At 42.6% G+C, this 20834-nt stretch overlaps 1 protein-coding gene across 1 annotated transcript in view; it reads left to right on the plus strand.

Moving 5' to 3' along the window:
- LOC115474732 (integrin alpha-X-like) overlaps nt 1-20834 on the plus strand; it is a 258012-nt gene that overhangs the window by 140153 nt on the left and 97025 nt on the right. The window contains exons 17-19 of the mRNA XM_030210360.1: nt 1094-1242; nt 8970-9101; nt 11170-11237. Coding sequence (XP_030066220.1) covers nt 1094-1242; nt 8970-9101; nt 11170-11237 — 349 coding nt within the window. The remainder of the gene's footprint in view (nt 1-1093; nt 1243-8969; nt 9102-11169; nt 11238-20834) is intronic.

A 20834-nucleotide genomic window follows, 5' to 3' on the forward strand; every position in this document is an offset into this window, starting at 1 on the left:
CCTGCCTCCATGCAAATGAGGGCAGAACAAGGATAAAGAGAGGAGGGGAGACACTGAAAGAATCGGAAGAGAGATGCTGGTTGGAACTGAACATGTGTGGGAATGCCAGCATCAGTGGCTGAAGCATGCCACCAACTTATACACTGCTCAAACAGCATAGTAGGGGGCTCAGGCACTGGACCTCTTTGACTGGCAGGCTCCAGTATCTCTGCCAGTGATTCAACTGGTTCCACAGTTTTGGAGTTTGCTTAAGCCCAAAGTGGGAGGGCCAAGGCCCCTTTGTAGTTATGTCCTTGAGAGGAATAGATGCTGGGTATGGGTTGTAATAGAGTGCACTGAAACACTTCCTCTTACCCATCCCTCTGGCACTGGTGTAAATAAGGTATTTTCTGGAATGGTCATGGGATTGAGGTGGATCGGGGGTGGAGCTGTGAGGTAGAGTGGGTGAGGCCAGGGCAGAGTAGGTAGGGCAGAGTGGGCCAGAGCTAGTGAATGTACTAAATTCTCCCTCTCAAAAATTGGGCCCCCTTGGCAGCTCTGTCCCAAACTTTATGTATCCTCTCTACTACCACCCTTTCACCCTCCTGCCCTGCTCTCTGCCCTCTGCCTCCTACTTATTCAACCCCAAACCCTCACCCTCTCTCTCTCTGCCTCCAACTCCTCACCCCCCCCCCCCCCCCTCTGCTCAATTTCCCATAATAAGAGGTGATGTTGAAGGCAGAGGGAGGAGAGTACATGGTGAAAATGGGGCAGGGCAGGGCAGGGCATTAGAGCAGACAGAGGGGTGAGAGAATGGAAGATGGGTAACAGTGTAGATGATAAGGCCCAAAGCCAATGCAATCATACAGAAATCAAAACAATAAAGAAAGGAGAAGTCAGTAAACACTTACCATTCAAGAATAAAAGGAGATTTAGAATCTATAATAATTTAAACTTCTAGTGAGATACCTGAGCCCCTTTTTAAGCTGAACTGGCACACCATTTTCATTGGGAGGGTAGTGGATGATTAAATATTACTTAACTCCCCTTGCCATCATGGACACCCAAACTCTTCCCTTATTCTGACAAACATTTTTTTTCCTTTCCCTGTCAGATCTGCATGCTCTGGTTAACTATAGCATACAACTGGACATAGCCCGAAGAGATATGGAGCAGCCTCGACTGATGATACAAAATGCGCCAAGTGACAGCACGATTGTGGGAACAGCAGAAACCTGTTTCCAGAAGAGGATATATGCTCCAGTATGAGATTTTGATTTTAGTGCTATTTCATTGCTGAGGCAATCTTTAAACAGCCCACAGCACTTTTAGGCCCATATTGTACCTACAAGCCTGCAAACCCCATTTGGGTTTTTCCTTATGAAAAATGGGGTGATAGGAGGACATTGGGTACTTAGTATTTCTTTGTATAGAATACCCTGAATTCTATAAAAGTCGCTAAAATTTGCACATGCAAATTTGGGCACACATCCAATTTTTCCATGCAATTTAATTGAATAATAAGCTAATTAACACCTATAATTGGCTTGTTAACAATCAATTATTGGTACTAATTAGATTTAATTAAAATATACAGTGGGGGAAATAAGTATTTGATCCCTTGCTGATTTTGTAAGTTTGCCCACTGACAAAGACATGAGCAGCCCATAATTGAAGGGTAGGTTATTGGTAACAGTGAGAGATAGCACATCACAAATTAAATCCGGAAAATCACATTGTGGAAAGTATATGAATTTATTTGCATTCTGCAGAGGGAAATAAGTATTTGATCCCCCACCAACCAGTAAGAGATCTGGCCCCTACAGACCAGGTAGATGCTCCAAATCAACTCGTTACCTGCATGACAGACAGCTGTCGGCAATGGTCACCTGTATGAAAGACACCTGTCCACAGACTCAGTGAATCAGTCAGACTCTAACCTCTACAAAATGGCCAAGAGCAAGGAGCTGTCTAAGGATGTCAGGGACAAGATCATACACCTGCACAAGGCTGGAATGGGCTACAAAACCATCAGTAAGACGCTGGGCGAGAAGGAGACAACTGTTGGTGCCATAGTAAGAAAATGGAAGAAGTACAAAATGACTGTCAATCGACAAAGATCTGGGGCTCCACGCAAAATCTCACCTCGTGGGGTATCCTTGATCATGAGGAAGGTTAGAAATCAGCCTACAACTACAAGGGGGGAACTTGTCAATGATCTCAAGGCAGCTGGGACCACTGTCACCACGAAAACCATTGGTAACACATTACGACATAACGGATTGCAATCCTGCAGTGCCCGCAAGGTCCCCCTGCTCCGGAAGGCACATGTGACGGCCCGTCTGAAGTTTGCCAGTGAACACCTGGATGATGCCGAGAGTGATTGGGAGAAGGTGCTGTGGTCAGATGAGACAAAAATTGAGCTCTTTGGCATGAACTCAACTCGCCGTGTTTGGAGGAAGAGAAATGCTGCCTATGACCCAAAGAACACCGTCCCCACTGTCAAGCATGGAGGTGGAAATGTTATGTTTTGGGGGTGTTTCTCTGCTAAGGGCACAGGACTACTTCACCGCATCAATGGGAGAATGGATGGGGCCATGTACCGTACAATTCTGAGTGACAACCTCCTTCCCTCCGCCAGGGCCTTAAAAATGGGTCGTGGCTGGGTCTTCCAGCACGACAATGACCCAAAACATACAGCCAAGGCAACAAAGGAGTGGCTCAGGAAGAAGCACATTAGGGTCATGGAGTGGCCTAGCCAGTCACCAGACCTTAATCCCATTGAAAACTTATGGAGGGAGCTGAAGCTGCGAGTTGCCAAGCGACAGCCCAAAACTCTTAATGATTTAGAGATGATCTGCAAAGAGGAGTGGACCAAAATTCCTCCTGACATGTGTGCAAACCTCATCATCAACTACAGAAGACGTCTGACCGCTGTGCTTGCCAACAAGGGTTTTTGCCACCAAGTATTAGGTCTTGTTTGCCAGAGGGATCAAATACTTATTTCCCTCTGCAGAATGCAAATAAATTCATATACTTTCCACAATGTGATTTTCCGGATTTAATTTGTGATGTGCTATCTCTCACTGTTACCAATAACCTACCCTTCAATTATGGGCTGCTCATGTCTTTGTCAGTGGGCAAACTTACAAAATCAGCAAGGGATCAAATACTTATTTCCCCCACTGTACATGCATAAATTTAGGTGTGGGATCTGCACCTAAATTTTACTTGTAAGTTCAAAAATGGAGTGCAGAAATGTGAGGATCATGGATGGAATGGGGGCATTTCTAAAGTTTATCTGGGTAGTTATAGAATGGAGATACGCGCCAAATTTAGGCATGAAGATTTGTACCACATTTCAGTTGGTGCAAGTGGCCGTGCAAGTAGGCAGCAATGTGCTATGAATGTAAATTTGTGTAATGAAGGTAGACAGAGCTTGTGTTCTATCAGTTCTCTGGATAGTCAGTGACTCAAAAGATGCGCAAAAGGATTCTAAAATAAAAATATATAGGTGGCGAGAGGCGAGGCTGGTGGTTGGGAGGCGGGGATAGTGCTGGGCAGACTTATACGGTCTGTGCCCTGAAAAAGACAGGTACAAATCAAGGTAAGGTATACACAAAAAATGGCACATGTGAGTTTATCTTGTTGGGCAGACTGGGTGGACCGTGCAGGTCTTTTTCTGCCGTCATCTACTATGTTACTATATATTTTCATTATTGGCTAGAGATCAGGAAGTTAATGATCAAGAAAAGTCAGAGGAGAATAAGGATGAAGGAAGAAAGTTTCAAAAAATATTACAACTTGGCTTCTTGCTTTTAATGTGTTGTCTAGTGTGATAGGTGAAGTGAGGCCTGACCTTTATCCAGGTTTGTTAAAGTATTCTGATTTAATTTTGAGGGCCCATAGAACTTACAGAGGTTGGGCATGGATAAATTATGATGAACAATTTAGGAAAGGTCTGGCAAAAAAACATTTAGATGCTTGAGGTTATAGAGATATGGACATTTGGGTGGCAGAAATTACTCCTGTATGCGGGAGTATGTTTAGAATGAATATGGGTCAATCAGCAGATGTTTGGAACAGGAAAAATGTGATTAGCAATTGGAACCCAATTTCCAGTGGAAATAGTGCATTCTGGTCAAGTATACGTGGGAATAGTAATGGAAATTCGGGACCAGCTGCTTCTGTCGAAGTTGGAAGCCAGCCAAATTTTTGTTTTCATTTTAATTCAGGCCATTGTGAAAGGTCTATTTGTAGATTTCAGCATAGATGTAATCTTTGTGGAAATAATCATCCAGCTTTTAAATGTGTTTCAGGTGTGGTTGCCGAGTAGAGGGACTTGTTATTTTGACCATCAAGCCAGAACGTGAGCTCTTCTGCAATACAAGGCTCCATCCCCAGTTAATGTGAATGCTATTCGGTTTTGGGCTCAAGGTTATCCAGACCTAGCTGTGGCAAAATTATTAGTAGATGGATTTTCATTTGGATTTTCAATACCTTTTGAAGGGCCTGTTTTGACTCATAAGTGTAGGAATTCATTGTTGGTTGTTCAGATGAAAGAAGTAGTCATGACTAAGTTACAGAAAGAAATTGATTTAGGAAGAATTGTTGGTCCATTTGATGAAGCCCCAATTGCAAATTTATTTATTTAGCCTCTGGATATTATCCCAAAGAAGGAAGAAGGTAAATTTAGATTAATTCATTATTTATCGTATCCAGAAGTTTTATAATGTTCAGTGCAATATGCATCATTTGATTCAGCAGTAGTCCTTTTAAGAGCTTGTAGAGAGGGATGTTTAATGACAAAAAGTAGGCTATTGCCAATACACCCAGAGTCCTTTTATTTATTAGGTTTTCATTTTGGGGGAAAAGTTTATATGGATAAGTGCCTTCCTATGGGGTGTTCTGTTGCATGCGCCTATTTTGAAGTTTTTGCTTCATTTTTTCATTGGGTGGTTGTTCAAGTGTTACAAATTAATTTGATAATTCATTATTTGAATGATTTTTTATTTGTGGGTCCAGCTGATTCTTCCTTGTGTCAAGTTATGGTGGATGCTTTTGAGCACTTGGCAAAGGTTTTTGGTATTCCGCTTGCTGTAGAAAAATCTGAGGGTCCTTGTAAAAAATTGATATTTTTGGGTATAGAGCTTGATTCTGTTAAGATGGGAGTCTCGCCTACCTGAAGTGAAATTTAAAAAATTAAGGAATCTAGTGGATACAATCTTATCTTTGTAAAAGGTAACCTTATATCAGTTGCAAAGTTTATTAGGTCATCTTAACTTTGCATGTCATGTTACACCAATGGGAAGTGTATTTACTAGAAGATTGGGATTAGTAACAAAAGGGGTGAGAAGTAAATATCATTTTATACATTTGAATAGTAAGGCAAAGAAAGATTTGTAGATTTAGAAAGTATTTTTGAAAGTATTTAATGGTGTCTGTATTTGGCAATTGCCACTTGTTTCTAACTGGGATTTAGATCTATTCACTGATGCATCTAGTTGTTTCGTGTTTGGAATGTATTTTAAAGGAGCATGGTGTGTTGGTAATTGGCCTTTAGCTTGGTTTGAAAGGGGTTAGTGTTTAACCCTATGGGTTAAATTTTAAAAGATTACCTGGCTCCTTCTGGATCTGGTGTGGAGATAGTGAGCAGTGCAGTGAAACTGAGTGGTCTGTGTGCATGCGCTGAGTGTTCCGCATGCTGATGGAACTCTCAGGAGAGTGACAAACAGCTCAGACTGGCAGTTGGGAGGGAGCTCTATTGGTGAGAACATGTTACTAGGAAAAGACAAAAAGTTGATGCTGGAGATCATCACCTGAAAGAAAAGGCACCCACCATTCAAGAGAGCCAGAGAGAGAAAACAAAGAGAGTGGCTAAGAGAAAATAGTAAAGGAAACCTGAACAATAAGTGAGAGATAACTAAAAGAAGAAGAAAAAGAGTAGAGGAAAATTTACATGTTGAGCTCCTTGAAGGTCTCCGGAAATCTGAAAGACAGGAGAAAAGAAACTTTAAAGAATCTAGTGTTTTGCAGAATTGAATGTACTTAAATGATTTATGTAACTAATATTTATACTTATCTGAAAATGCTCTCAATGTTTCTAGAGACTAAACTGATTTATGTTGCAAACCTGTAATTGAAATACTTATGTTAAATTTGCAAGTTGGTAAAATTTCATTAGCATTTAAATATAATTCAACTAATAAAAAAAAATATTTTCTTTTTATTGTTAAACTCCCTGGTTGGTGTTGAGTCATTTTGGGGAAACACTGTGACATATTTGGTACCATCATTTTAATACCTTGCTCTGCCACCAGGGGGTTTACAGTAGTAACATTTGTTTCTTGGAATTATTTTTATGGCAATTTGTATTTGGGGTTCGCAGTTGAGGAATAGACGTCTTCTTTTGCACTCAGACAACATGGTCAGTAGTTCAGTGTATTAATAAGAAAACGGCACATTCTGAATTATTAGTGGAATGTATTTGAGTTATAGTTTTATGTTGTTTGATGCTAAGTATGACATTATCTGCTAAGCATGTGCCTGGTATTAATAATGGTATTGGGGATGCTTTATCTCGATTTCAGTGGGCACGCTTTCGTGCTGTGGCACCTGGTGCAGAGGAGTTTCCAGCTGTTATTCCACCAGAAAGTTGGGACATGATTCCAGCACAATTGCCATATCGTTAGAGTTCTTTGTCTAGAAACACTTAGAATATGTATGCTGGGGGATGGAGGCATTTTGTGAATGTGATGGGAAGTAATGATTTTGTGCCATAGAACCCAATTGGAAGTGCTTTAGTAGTGCAATTCATATTAGAGCAGTGAACTTAAAACCAAATATTTTTGATACAAAACTAATACTTGCAATGGAAGACTTTAGAGCTGCATTAGAAAATTTTAAGGATCCTTCAAAAGTTTTTATTGTGCACAAGTTAATTCAAGGTTTTGTGGTAAATGTTGGTACTATACCTTGTAGATTGCCACGACAACTCATTTCCCCTGAGCTATTAGTGAAATTGTTTAATGTTTTGCCAGCAATCTGTGATTCTGTTTATGAAGTTGCATTATTTAAAGTGGCAATTTCTTTTGCATTTTTTGGAGCTTTAAGAGTGAGTGAGTTGGTGGCAGATTCAAAATTTGCAACTGGTCAACAAGGTTTGTTGCATCAGGATGTATTAATTAATAAGACATTGGTGAAGCTATTTATCATCATTCTAAGACTAACCAAACTGTTCACAGTTACTGGTTAATACCGAAAGGTGTTAATGATTTATTAATTTGCCCAGTTGAATGTGCTGTGATATATTGCTCTTTACATTGTAAGAGTGAGTGCTATTGGTTACATCATTCAGATGGTACCCCTCTTACTAGATTTCAATTTGGTGCAATTTTAAGTTATTCTCTAGAGAGTTTGGGTTTGGATGTGAAACATTTTGGTACTCATTCAGTCCGTACAGATGTGACTTCTTTTGCTGCTTCTCAAGGATTTTCAGTTGATAAAATCAAAAGAATTGGTAGATGGTGTTCTAATGTATTTAGATCATATATTTGTTAGATTGATATATTGGTGAATTTTATTTTTCAGGATAATCTGGTTTGAGTATTCAAGAAAACATCGTATGGATGTGTGGCCATTCTTACGTTTTCTGGGCAAAGAAAAGAACAGCGGAAGCTAAGTGGGGACTGCAATTAGGTTTAAGGGTTTATAACATTCGTTTAATATGGATGGGTATTAGAGGTATGAGATGGGTGCAATTGTTACCTATGTTATTGCAGCATCGATGTTATGGTATTGATATTTGTTTTATTAAAGGTGTTGAACTTATGGCAAATTAAGAGAGAGAGATTTTCTATGCGATGCTATTTTCCTGATATTATTTGGTCTCAAATTATTCAGAGACGAGTATGGAAGGATGCTAAATCTCTTAAAGCAATTGAGAGGTTGAGAGGGCAGGTGAATGTTGAAGTATCAAAGTTTGGTTTTATCCAAAGGTTTGGTGCTTTCTCATTATTTATTGACATCTGACTGTGCTGGTCTATATCAGTTTGATGGTATTCATCGGTGTGAAATTGGTCAAGGCATATTTCTGAGTAATATTCAGGATGTTTTGGATAGTTGTGGCAAGTCTTGAGGTGCAGCTCAATAGTGGGGTAATGGGTACATGCATGCAGTTCCCACATTTGGTGGGAAGCACATGTGACACCGCCGTGCTTACGGGGTAAGGATAGACAAGTGGAAAGGGATTGACATCAACTTTCAGTCTTGCGTTACCGCAGAAAGAAAAATGGAGGAGTGATGTATGATATAAAATTGACTAGTATGTCACCGTCTAGTTCTAAATGCATTTGTGATGTTCAATTTATGGGTGAAATTTATTGGCAATTCATGTATTAATATTATAATACAGCTGCGGCCAAGATTTGAAACATATTAAGATGAAATTGTGAAGTGTTATTATTAATATTATATTGATTATTTGATTGTATGATGAATGGGGATGGTGTGAATGCCTAGGTTATAGAATTGCATGTTTTTGGTGCCAATTTTAATTCACGCCTATTTGTTTCTGCTTTGAAACAGGTGGTAATATACCATTACTCTGCCCCCTTTTTGGACAGGCGTAAAAAGTATCCACGTTGTGAAAAACATGGAAACTTTTATTCACAGTAAGGTGGGGAACGGGGAAAGTTTCTGCTTATTTCTGTGGGAAAACCTTTAAAAATTGTCTTTCTCGTGCATCATTGGCAGTGGGGTGATGAAACTCAGAGATCCCACTGACAAGGAACTTCTGTAAGAAAATTCAAACTGCCAGAATTCCTGTGCTATGAGGAAGCTTGTAATAAACAGTGTTCCAATGAAATCGTCAGGGAAATAACATATCTTGTCATTCTTTGCTCATTGTTACGGTGTCCAACTGTGTAAAAGCAACTGACGGTGACCACTCCAAAATAATAAGAAAACAGTATCTTTTTACTTCTGTACAGATGTGCCTAGAAGATTTCCTGTCTCCAGTTCAGCTTAAGATAAACTTTTCTATTACTGGAAATACCATAACCAACTCTAGAAACTTGCGACCAATCTTGGACCCATCAATTAATACCACACTACACACCAAGGTATGCTGTTCCGTTTGTCTTCCTCTTCCTCCTGCTGTGCCTTGCTGGTATGATTCCTGAATTCTGAAGATTCATGATTTTGCGCTGAAGGAGTAGGCTCAAAACCAGGAAAGCTAGGTTTCAAATTCCACTGATAGTTTTCATGATCTTGGACAAATCATTTAAACCTCCATTGTCTCAGGTACATCCTTAGATTATAAGTTTATAAGTCCTTTAGAGACACAAAAATATCTACTGTATCTAAATATAACTGAACATGAGCTACATCCAAAACAATCAAGGGGCCACGTCATCATTTGGAGACAGGTTTCTTTTTTCTAATATTTCTTTATTAAATTTGGAAAAGGAGGAACACATCCATGACAATAAAAATACATTCAGACTCAGAGTAAACTTTGTGAGCCATCATTGCTAGTCAACATCATACATAAAGAACTATAAATTCATAGGAAATGTCTATCACGCTTGTGCGATACCTAGCAGTTCCAAGGATGCCAGCAGCAAATACAAACATAACAACAAGTCATGACAAACATTGACCACCATCCTCCACGTAGCTTTTGTTTTAAACCCCCCAGACTCTTCTCAAGCATACCAACAAGCATTCTACATACTGTCCCATTACATGCATCCTATAATTCCCCACACATATCCCTCAACTCATCTACTCCAGCATACTTCCAATCATCCCACCTCTCACTATCTACCCTCCCTTCTCTCATGGATTAAGAATGTGTGCAAGAGGAAGACCCCTCTCCCATATATAATATTAGAAGTTGCTTCCACAGGTCTACATATCGTTTCTTTTCGCTGGTTGGGGAGTAGTGGTAAGTTTGGATCTCAAATTTGGCCAACTCCCTCAGCCAGGCCAACCATTGGGGAAATGGAGGAGCCTCTATGGAAGTCCAGTAGGCTAATATCAGCTTTTTTGCCACTAATTGTGCATTATATATGAACCAGCACTGGCATACAGTGAGGCCCTGGGCCTGAAGAGAAGCCTGAGTCCCCAATAGTAAGATTTTATAGTCCCATTCTACTGAGCATTGTAGATCTTTTTGATTAATCCCAGAGCCTTAGGCCATATGTCCAATGTGTGGCATTCTAGAAAAGTATGAATATAAGGTCCAACCTGAAACTGGCATTTTGTACATGTTCTAGAATCCCAAAGGCCTAACACTGCCCCTTGCTCCCTTGTAAGGTAATATCCGTGGAATATCTTAAACTGGGTTTCCTGCAAAGCAATGGATTTTGTGAATGCCAGGAGTGTATCAAAGAGCAGCAAGAATTGTTTATTGGTAAAAGATTGAGATAGGTCTCGTTGCCAACATTCCCAGAGTTTGAGCATCCCCTGTGGTTGAGAGACCAATTTAATAAGTTTATATCAATAAGATATCTATTAAGTAAGGTTGGTGTAGTAGCAACAGACTGATCTAAACACCCCTTGTCCCATTCTCCCCAATATTTCACACGCACTAGGTCCCACTTCCCACTTCTCCTGTACCTGGGCAAAGGAAGGGAATACCCAGCCCACCTCCAGCACATTATCTAAAGATCTACAACCTCTAATTGCCCAATCACTAAACACTGTTCTCCCCCATCCTGGTTGGAAATTTGAGTTACCTTCACAAGTCAGAAAAGGGGACACCAATGGAGACTTGTGCTGTAATCTGCATCACCGCCACCACCAAGCCTTTCACAAGGCACCCAAAAAACAAATTATCTCAATGGGCGGTCATTTGCCCTTCCTGAGCACATAGCAGATTAATGAACCAGAAAGGGTGGCACCATCCTATCACCCACCCTGGTGAAAAATATTTTGTGTTTCCCATATACCCTTCATGTATCCAACGCATAAGGGCAGCACATTATATGCTCAAATATCAGGAACATTTAATTCCCCTTTTGATTTATCCTACTTCAAGTTATCCATACTAATTCTGGGTGCCCTGGATTGCCATATAAATTTAGAAAGAATAGATTAAAATTTTAATTCATCTCTCCTGACTGGAGACAGGTGTCTGATAATTTCTTTGTCTTTTTTCATGGGTGGGGTGGTGGCTCTTTGTAGATACCTTTCCAGAAGAACTGTGGAGAAGATGGGATCTGTACTTCCAATTTGAACATAAGCTTCTTGCGGTAAGTTCTGCTCTCCTCTTTGTCTCTGAGATATTTACATACTAAATCTCCTCATGCCGCACTCCTGCTCTCTCTCCCCCTTCTCACTACCAGGGCATACTGGGTCTCCTCAAGTGGTATGGAAAATTTGAAAGAGAAGGGGGGCATTGGATGGGTCTTTTAGAAGCAAGATAAAGTGGTATGGTACATCATTAAATATGACATAGTACAAGGTCTATGACAATTAAAAGCAAATGCATTCAGGCAAGATGGCGTCTTGAGCGGTCACGCGTTTCTGAGCTCCTGACCCTCTACAATTTTGCCTGCCGTATAGGAGCCTTTCCCTATGTTATACATGGGGAAAAGAAAAGAGAAAACCAAGGGTCAGCCATCCTCCTACCCTGGAGAAAATCTTACCCTGTGACAGACGACTCTGGAGAGGTTCGGCGTTCAGACGTCGAAAATACCGGCACCCATCTCAGTTGGATCCACAATGCTGACGGCGGATCACAGCATAGAGGGAGCCTCGTTAAGCCCTCCCTCTAACACAGCTCCCCCATGACCTGGAAGCAGTTTGGTGTTGGCTAAGGAACAGCATTGTGAGACGCCCGGTGAGAAGCTGATCTTCCAAGCTGCTGGAGGAGGACCCGCCGCTACCTCGACCCCAGAAGTTTTAACAACTAGAGATATGTGGGCAAGTAAGCCTTCTTTCTTTTTTGATCTGGAAGCTGTCTCCATTGGTGTTGGGGGATATAGAAAACCAGCCTTGATGACTATGGAAGTCCTGTGGGATGCTATACAGGGATTGAACTCGTCCTTTCTACTACTAATTGACATTTCTAAAGCGCTACTAGGGTTACGCAGCGCTGTACAATTTAAACATGGAAGGACAGTCCCTGCTCAAGGAGCTTACAATCTAGAAGACAGGTGTACAATCTAGAAGACAGGTGTACAATCTAAAGACAAGTGTACAGTCAAAAGACAAGTGAAGAGTCCGTCTGATAGGGCATACTATATTACACAAAAGGTTAGGTGCCGAAAGCAGCATTGAAGAGGTGGGTTTTAAGCAGAGATTTGAAGATGGGTAGGGAGGCGGCTTGGCGTAGGGGTTGAGGAAGATTGTTCCAGGCATAGGGCGAGGCAAGGCAGAATGAGCGGAGCCTGGAGTTGGCAGTGGTGGAGAAGGGAACTGAAAGGAGGGATTTGTCCTGTGAGCGGAGGTTACGGGCGGGAACATAGTGGGAGATGAGACTAGAGAGGTAGTGAGGAGCCACAGGCCGGGTGCATTTGTAGGTAAGGAGGAGAATCTTGAATTGTATGCGGTATCTGATCGGAAGCCAGTGAAGTGACTTGAGGAGAGGTGTGATGTGAGTATATCGGTTCTGGTGGAATATAAGACGTGCGGCAGCATTCTGAACGGATTGAAGGGGGGGATAGATGGCTAAGTGGGAGACCGGTGAGGAGTAAGTTGCAGTAGTCAAGGCGAGAGGTAATGAGAGCGTGGACGAGAGTTCGTGTGGTGTGCTCAGATAGGAAAGGGCGAATTTTGCTGATGTTGAAGAGGAAGAAGCGACAGGTCTTGGCAGTCTGTTGGATATGCGCAGAGAAGGAGAGGGAGGAGTCGAAGATGACACCGAGGTTGCGGGCAGATGGGATGGGGAGGATGAGGGTGTTATCAACTGAGATAGAGAGTGGAGGAAGAGGAAAGGTGGGTTTAGGTGGAAAGACGAGGAGCTCGGTTTTGGACATGTTCAGCTTCAGGTGGCGGTTGGACATCCAGGCAGCAATGTCGGATAAGCAGGCCGATACCTTGACCTGGGGCTCCGCGGTGATGTCTGGTGTGGAGAGATATAGCTGGGTGTCATCAGCATAAAGATGGTACTGAAAACCATGAGATGAGATCAGTGAGCCTAGGGAGGAGGTGTAGATTGAGAAGAGAAGGGGTCCAAGGACAGATACCTGGGGAACTCCAACAGATAGTGGGATGGGAGTGGAGGAAGATCCATGAGAGTGCACTCTGAAGGTGCGGTGGGAGAGAAGAGGAGAACCAGGAGAGTACAGAGCCTTGGAACCCAAAAGAGGACAATGTGGCAAGAAGTAAATCATGATTGACAGTGTCAAACGCAGCGGATAGATCGAGGAGGATGAGGATGGAATAGTGGCCTCTGGATTTGGCGAGGAGCAGGTCGTTGCAGACTTTAGAGAGTGCAGTTTCTGTCGAGTGTAGAGGGCGAAAGCCGGATTGAAGTGGATCTAGGATGGCATGAGAGGAGAGAAAATCAATGCAGCGACTGTGAACGGCGCGTTCAAGTATTTTGGAGAGGAAGGGGAGGAGAGAGATGGGGCGGTAGTTGGAGGGGCAGGTAGGGAAGAAGTTTCTGACTTAAAACAATCACATCAAATTTTGTCTGGGAAAATAAATCTACAAGAGGAAAAAACTGAATTACTAGAAGGTGAACTTAAAAAACTGCAGAGCTTTGCAACATCAGTCATTAAGGAGAGAGATATTCTAGCTAGGAATCTAGAATATTTAGATAATCATTGGAGGAGGAATAAGCTGAGATTTTTAAACTTTCCTAAATCGCCATTAATTCCTGCTATAGAAATGTTGAAAATATACTTTGGAGAAATATTGGGAATTCCAGCTGAGGGTTTTCCACCCATAGTCAGAGCCCAATACATAAGTGGAATCAGAACTCCAACCGTGAATCCTCAACCTGTGTTAAATCTGACCAAATTCTTGGAGAGCTCTCTGGAAGTAGTTACTGAACGAACAACTCTTCTAGTAACTTTTGCATTAGAACCAGACAGAAATAATATATTTCGATTATATTTCAGACATATGGATGCATTGTTCTTTGGGGCCAAGGTTTGGCTTTGGGTTTAAAACCAAGAATACTAGCTTTAGGTGGAACATTTGTACTAAAATTGCTTGTAGATGTTTGGTGTCTTTTAATTTGACAAATTATGTGTTTTTTGACCCAAAGAAATGTCAGTAATTTGTAATATCCAAGGAAGGTGTAAGAGGTGCTTCCCTGAATGCTCCCACATGTTAACTATATACTGGGTAAATTGGGTGCGAGTGTCGGCATTTCCCTGCTCTAATTGAATTGATCAAGTTCCTTATTCATTATTTTAAATTTTTCCTAGTATCTTGTCTAACTCTTTGTGGACTAAGTTTGAAGGCAATTTTCTGTTTACCTTAATTGAGATTTAAAAATTATCTCCTATTTTTGTAATATTTCTAGATATTTCAAATGCATTTATGTTATATGAATGTAATATTAAAACTTACAAATAAAAAAAAGCAAATGCATTCATCACACGAGGGTAATTTTATGAGTGCCTTTCTGAAATGCAAATGTGTATCAAAACCACCACAGTCAATGCCAGCACCTCTAATCTAACCTAATCTAATCTCAGCATTTGTAGCCTGCCTTCTCCCTAGTAATTGGAGTCCAAAGTAGTTTACAATATAAAACTGATCAAATATGAACAGTCATAATTTCAGCAATAATCAGAATTAATCAAGAGTTTCTGAAACAAGTAGGTTTTTACATAATTTCAAAAAATTACATAAGAAGAAGACTGGTTAGTCTGCAATGGTATATTATTCCAAACGAAGAGTGCCTGAAAAGGATGATTCTAATTTCCAAGATTTTCCTACATCGGACCAATTTAAAAGAAAGAACATTCAACAACTGATGACTTCGCAATCTAGGGTATCTCTGCTACCAGGGAAAGAAATAAAAAAAGAAAACCCTTCAGGAACCAGCCCATTTCATCCAGCAACTCCTATCTTCTATCCATCTGTAACCCCCTGTTTGTTGATGTAGTCTAGGCACCTGTGTAGTCAATGCCTAGGATGGTGAGAAGAAAAGGGCACACAAAGAATTTATTTGTTCAGGACTGGGACCAGAGCCAGTCTCAGGAATATCCAGGCAGGCTGGGCAAGCACAGCATCAGTCTTAAAGCTCTATGCATAATTTAGTCCACACCAGTCAACTTGAACCAGAAAACTTTGCTTTAGTTCCAATTGATGAAACCAAAAATATCACAACAGTTTATATAGAAGTGGCCAACTTTGTACACCAGTCCTCTGTTTCTTCTCTCCAATACAGAAATGTATGCTGTAAAGTAGATTACTGTTTCTCTCTGTACAGATGTTATAATTCTGTTTCAGTGCCTTGATGGAATAATAGTAACCAGCTTGATGACAGTTCATTGCATTCAGGTTTTAATGCTCTATAAGCTGCATTTGATTTGTTGGAACAGGTAAACGAAATCCTCACCTGGGGTGGGTCACCGCCGCTCCCCCCCCCAAAGGCGCATCACAACCCCACCCCATCCCCGAGGTGTATCACACCCCCCCCCCCCCCCCCCAAAGCGTATCACCACAACCACCTTTCCTCCTAGCAAGGGGGAGGAACAGTCACGCAGCTGTCGCCTCCACCTGTCCTCTGCCCTAGAACAGGAAGTAACGTCAGAGGGGGTAGAGGACCGACAGAGCCAACAGTCATACGACTGCTCCTTGCACCCCCTTACTAGGAGGAAGGGTGGTTGGGGTGATGCGCTTTGGGGGGTGTGTGATGTGCCATGGGGGTGGGGGGTGTGACCCACCTGCTTCGTGTGCGACTGTTCGGTGCACCCCCTTGCTGCATACACCTGGGGTGGACCGCCCCCACTGCACTGACCTTGGTACACTACTGGAAAACCCCCTCTGCCTAAGATGTTACCAGTCTTAGCCTGGGTTTTAGCCTAGGACCGCTGTTTTTTAACATATTTATAAATGATCTAGAGATGGGAGTAATTAGTGAGGTAATTAAATTTGCTGACGACACAAATTTATTCAAAGTTGTTAAATCGCAAGAGGATTGTGAAACATTACAAGAGGACCTCATGAGACTGGGTGTCTAAATGGCAGACGTTTAATGTGAGCAAGTGCAAAGTGATGCATGTGGGAAAGAGGAACCCAAACTATAGCTACGTAATGCAAGATTCCACATTAGGAGTCACTGACCAAGAAGGGGATCTTGGCGTCATCGTTGATGATACGTTGAAAGCCTCTGCTCAGTGTGCTTCAGCAGCTAAGAAAGCAAATAGAATGTTAGGTATTATTAGGAAAGGAATGGAAAACAAAAATGAGGACGTTATAATGCCTTTGTATCGGTCCATGGTGCAACCGCACCTCGAATATTGTGTTCAATTCTGGTCACTGCATCTCAAAAAATATGTGGAGGGGCATAATCGAACGTCGGCGATCTATGTTGGCGGCGGCGCTACAGCTGGCTGGAACCGTATTATCGAAAAAGATGGCCGGCCATCTTTTTTTTTTTCGATAATACGCTTTAGCCAGGCCAAATACCTTGGAGTTCGCCGGGTTTGAGATGGCCAGGTTTGTTTTTCAGCGATAATGGAAAGTTATGTCGGCCATCTCAAACCCCGGCCAAATTCAAGGCATTTGGTCATGGGAGGAGCCAGCATTTTTAGTGCACTGGCAACCCTGACATGCCAGGACACCAACCAGCCACCCTAGGAGTCACTGCGGTGGACTTCAGAAAAGCTCCCACATGCATAGCTCCCTTACTTTGGGAGCTGAGCCCCCCAACCCCCCCCCCCCCCAACCCACTACCCACAAATGTACTGCACCCACTAAAATTGCTCCAGGGACCTGCATACAGCCTCTAGAACTTATTGCCGCTGTATAACTTTGGCACACCAGTTCACACCTGAAGACTAATCTCTCTGAAAAAGTCCCTTCTTGAAATAACCACGTTTACTCACAGTTAACTGCAGATCAGAGTCCCCTGGTACTTAGATTAGCAGTAGGTCAGAGCTGGCACAATGGTGTACAATGCCCTCTTTCAGCACCATTCAAGGTAAGAACTACGTTCTCTAACGTGGGTAACACAGGAAAGGGAACTAAAACTGGCTTACAAAAATGGCCACTACTGCATGGACTACAACAGGAAACAAAACAGGGCACACTCTGACCCAGTTAGCAGGGGGGAAAGCACCAAGGGAATAGAGCCCAGTACCCTACACCCACACAATGCATTGCTAATGTGACTTTGCAGGGCACCTAACAGAAAAGGTGTCACACTCACCCGAGAGCCACATCGCAACCAGGGAAAGGCTGTCGGAGGATAGAACACATTCTGCTGTCATGGAGGTGGGTACGGCATTTGAGGCTGGCATACAGGCTGGCAAAAAAGGTTTTTAGTTTTATTTTTTTAGTATGGAAGGGGATTTGTGACCACTGGGGGAGTATGGGGGGGTCATCCCCCATTCCCTCCAGTGGTCATCTGGTCAGTTGGGGCACCTTTTTGAGGTTTGGTCATGAAAATAAAAGGACCAAGTAAAGCTGCCGAAATACTGCTTAACGCCGCTTTTTTTTTTTCATTATCGGCGAAAGCCAGCCATCTGGTAGCCATGCCCATGTCCCGCCTTCGCTAATCTAACAACACGCCCCCTTGAACTTTCGCCGGCAAAGCAACGGGAAAGCGGCGATGCTGTCTAAAATGCTGCTTTCAATTATACCGATTTCGCCGCTTTTAAGAAATCGCCAGCCATCTCCCGATTTGTGTTGGAAGATAGCCAGCGATCACTTTCGATTATAAGCTGGATAGTGGAATTAGAAAAGGTACAGAGAAGGGCAACGAAAATGATAAAGGGGATGGGACGACTTCCCTATGAGGAAAGGCTACAGCGGCTAGGGCTCTTCAGCTTGGAAAAAAGGCGGCTGAGGGGAGATATGATAGAGGTCTATAAAATAACGAGTGGAGTGGAACAGGTAGACATGAATCATTTGTTTACTCTTTCCAAAAATACTAGGACTAGGGGGCACGCGATGAAGCTACAAAGTAGTAAATTTAATACGAATCTGAGAAAAGTTTTCTTCACTCAACGTGTAATTAAACTCTGGAATTCGTTGCCAGAGAATGTGGTAAAGGCATTTAGCTTAGCAGGGTTTTAAAAAGGTCTAGTCAGCTTCCTAAAGGAAAAGCCCATAGACCATTATTAAATTGTCTTGGGGAAAATCCACTGCTTATTCCTGGGATAAGCAGCATGAAATGTATTGAACTTTTTCGGGATCATACCAGGTATTTGTGACCTGGATTGGCCACTGTTAGAAACAGGATGCTTGGCTTGATGGACCTTTGGTCTGTCCCATTGTGGCAATACTTATGTACACTGTTCCAAACAATCTCCCTCTCCTTCACCCGGATCCTACTTGGGTGCAGTGGTTCTCCATACCACCACACGGTGCCGCTCAGCAACTTTTCCAGTTCTGGTTCAGATCCCAGAAAATCCTGAATCCTTGTTCAAGACAAGTGTCTGTGATGCCTTCCCATAGGGGTATAGGCAGGCTCAGTGCTGCCCCTACCATTAGCTAACTAAAGCGGGGACCTCAGGTGGCTCTCTTTATGGAGCAGCATCTTTCCCCCCCTTCCTTCTTCAACTCCCCTCCTCAGCTTACCTTCTTTTTTTTTGTTTTTCAAAAGTTGGCAGCGGCAGCAATCCCCATATGTTTTCCTGCTTCCAGCACCAGCATTTTCTCTGTACTGCGGGCCACCTCTCTGATGTAACTTCTTGTTTCCTCGGAGGTGGGCCGCAATACAGAGGAGATATTGGTGCTGGCGGCAGGGTAGTGTATGGGGATCGCTGCTGCTCCAAACTTTTGAAAACAAGAAAAAAAAAGAAGGTAGGCTCAGGGAGGGGGGGTTGAAGGAGGAAGGAAGGAAGGAAGAAAGGTGGGAGATGCCAGACCATGGCTGGCATGGGAAGGAGCTGGCAGAAAGAGGTTGAAAAGAAGTTGGATGGGGGAGGGGGCATGATGCCAGGGGGGCTGGGACGCCATCTCATCCCTGCCTCAGGCGGCAGATTGCTTTGGGTCGCCCCTGGGCAGACTGATTTCTTGCAGTTCAGAATACCAGTACAGGCATAGCAGGAAGGTGTGTAGAAGCCAGCTCTGTGGGTGCTGTGGGTGCTTGTGCACCCCCAGAATTAAACAAACTCCTTGACTTTGTCCAGGGAGAGGTAATTTCTGTTGGGTTTAGCACCCCCAATAATCTTGAAAGGTTGGCTTCTATGATTAAGATGAATGTTCAGAGGTGTGAGATGATCAAAGACAATTTTGCGGGCAAAACAGGAGCTTAAATTACTTGGGGGTGGGGGAGCTCACTGTTGCCACCAGGAACATGCCACTTCCATTCTCTTCCATTGACTTCCCCAAACCTCTGGAAGGTTTTGGTGCCAAAAGGTCTGAGTTTCCAAGTACATGCAGGAGACAAAGGTTCACCTAAAGGGCAACCTAGGAAAAAGAAACCTGCAACAAAATGCTGCCAGAATGTGCAGGCAGCCTGCTCTTATTGGCTGGACAACCAGTGCATTTTTCTAGCAAAAAAGGTGCCGGTACTCAAATGCTAGGCCACCTTTCAGGGGTGGGATAATCACTGAGGGACCCACCCCACAATAGCCAGACCCCTGCAACCAGTCACAGAATTTATGACAAGGCAGAATTGGTGTGTAGAGCAGTGGCGTAGCCAGACCTGACATTTTGGGTGGGCCCAGAGCTAATATGGGTGGGCATTATGTATATAGGTATGAGTAGTGTTTCTCGGGATACTACAAAATAATGCCTTAGAATGCTGCCCAACAGCTGCCCTGCATCAACATAAACAACATACATACATAAAAAAACAATATTTGTAAATATAGTTACATTATATCATATCAAACTTGACCAGACATAAGTCTACTATAATAGCAAACATCTCAACGCACATGACAGGATCCTGCATTATAATTACAGTGGACATATAACAATGTATTCAAATTCTGGTAGCACCTCAATAATAGCAATAAAATCCCATCACTGCCAGGTATTTTGTGAAGTAATACTAAATCCTGCAGAGCCTATATTGCAAACCATAACACCAGTTCCAATAACAGTACCCTTAAAAAGGCAGCAGTGAATATACACAACAGCAGTACGCATCCCATTGGAAAAGCCAGACAAGTCAGACTTGTAACAGGACCCTCAGCTGAGTAAATCAGGAGACAAGAGGCAACTGGTTCCAGCAAGACAGCTTTATTGCTAGCAATGTACAGCACTGAGTTCCATCTCAGAATACTGTGTGTCAGAAACCAGCTGACACTTACATTTATACCTCCCCTCTGGGCCTGCGCATTAGGCCCCTTATACATCACAGTTGTCATGCGCAGTAAACGTTTGTAGTTCTTACAGTACATACACATGTCGAAATGATACTGGCAGGGAAAACGAAACTTATCTCCCCCGTTCTAGCACACACACACATAATCACACAATGCTTCTTTCACAGAGTTGATAAGGCTCAATGGAGCTTAAGGCTCAGAGATGCAGGGTGGGGGTGGCTACACTCCCAGATTATCTTTTATTCATGTAGCGACTACGTGCAGGCTGATTTTGTGTACAAGCCTTGGCTACTAAATGTTACAAGCGATTATCTACTGCCCTGCATCCTGTCTCAAACAGTTATTCCAGCATCTTTGGTATATTGCAAGCAGAAGCTGACAGTTTGTAGTTAAGGCACAGTGCAAGAGAATATAAAAGTTCTATAAAAGCTCTGGTTT

The sequence above is a fragment of the Microcaecilia unicolor genome, chromosome 7 (genome assembly GCF_901765095.1).
Source record: "Microcaecilia unicolor chromosome 7, aMicUni1.1, whole genome shotgun sequence".
NCBI lineage: Eukaryota > Metazoa > Chordata > Amphibia > Gymnophiona > Siphonopidae > Microcaecilia > Microcaecilia unicolor.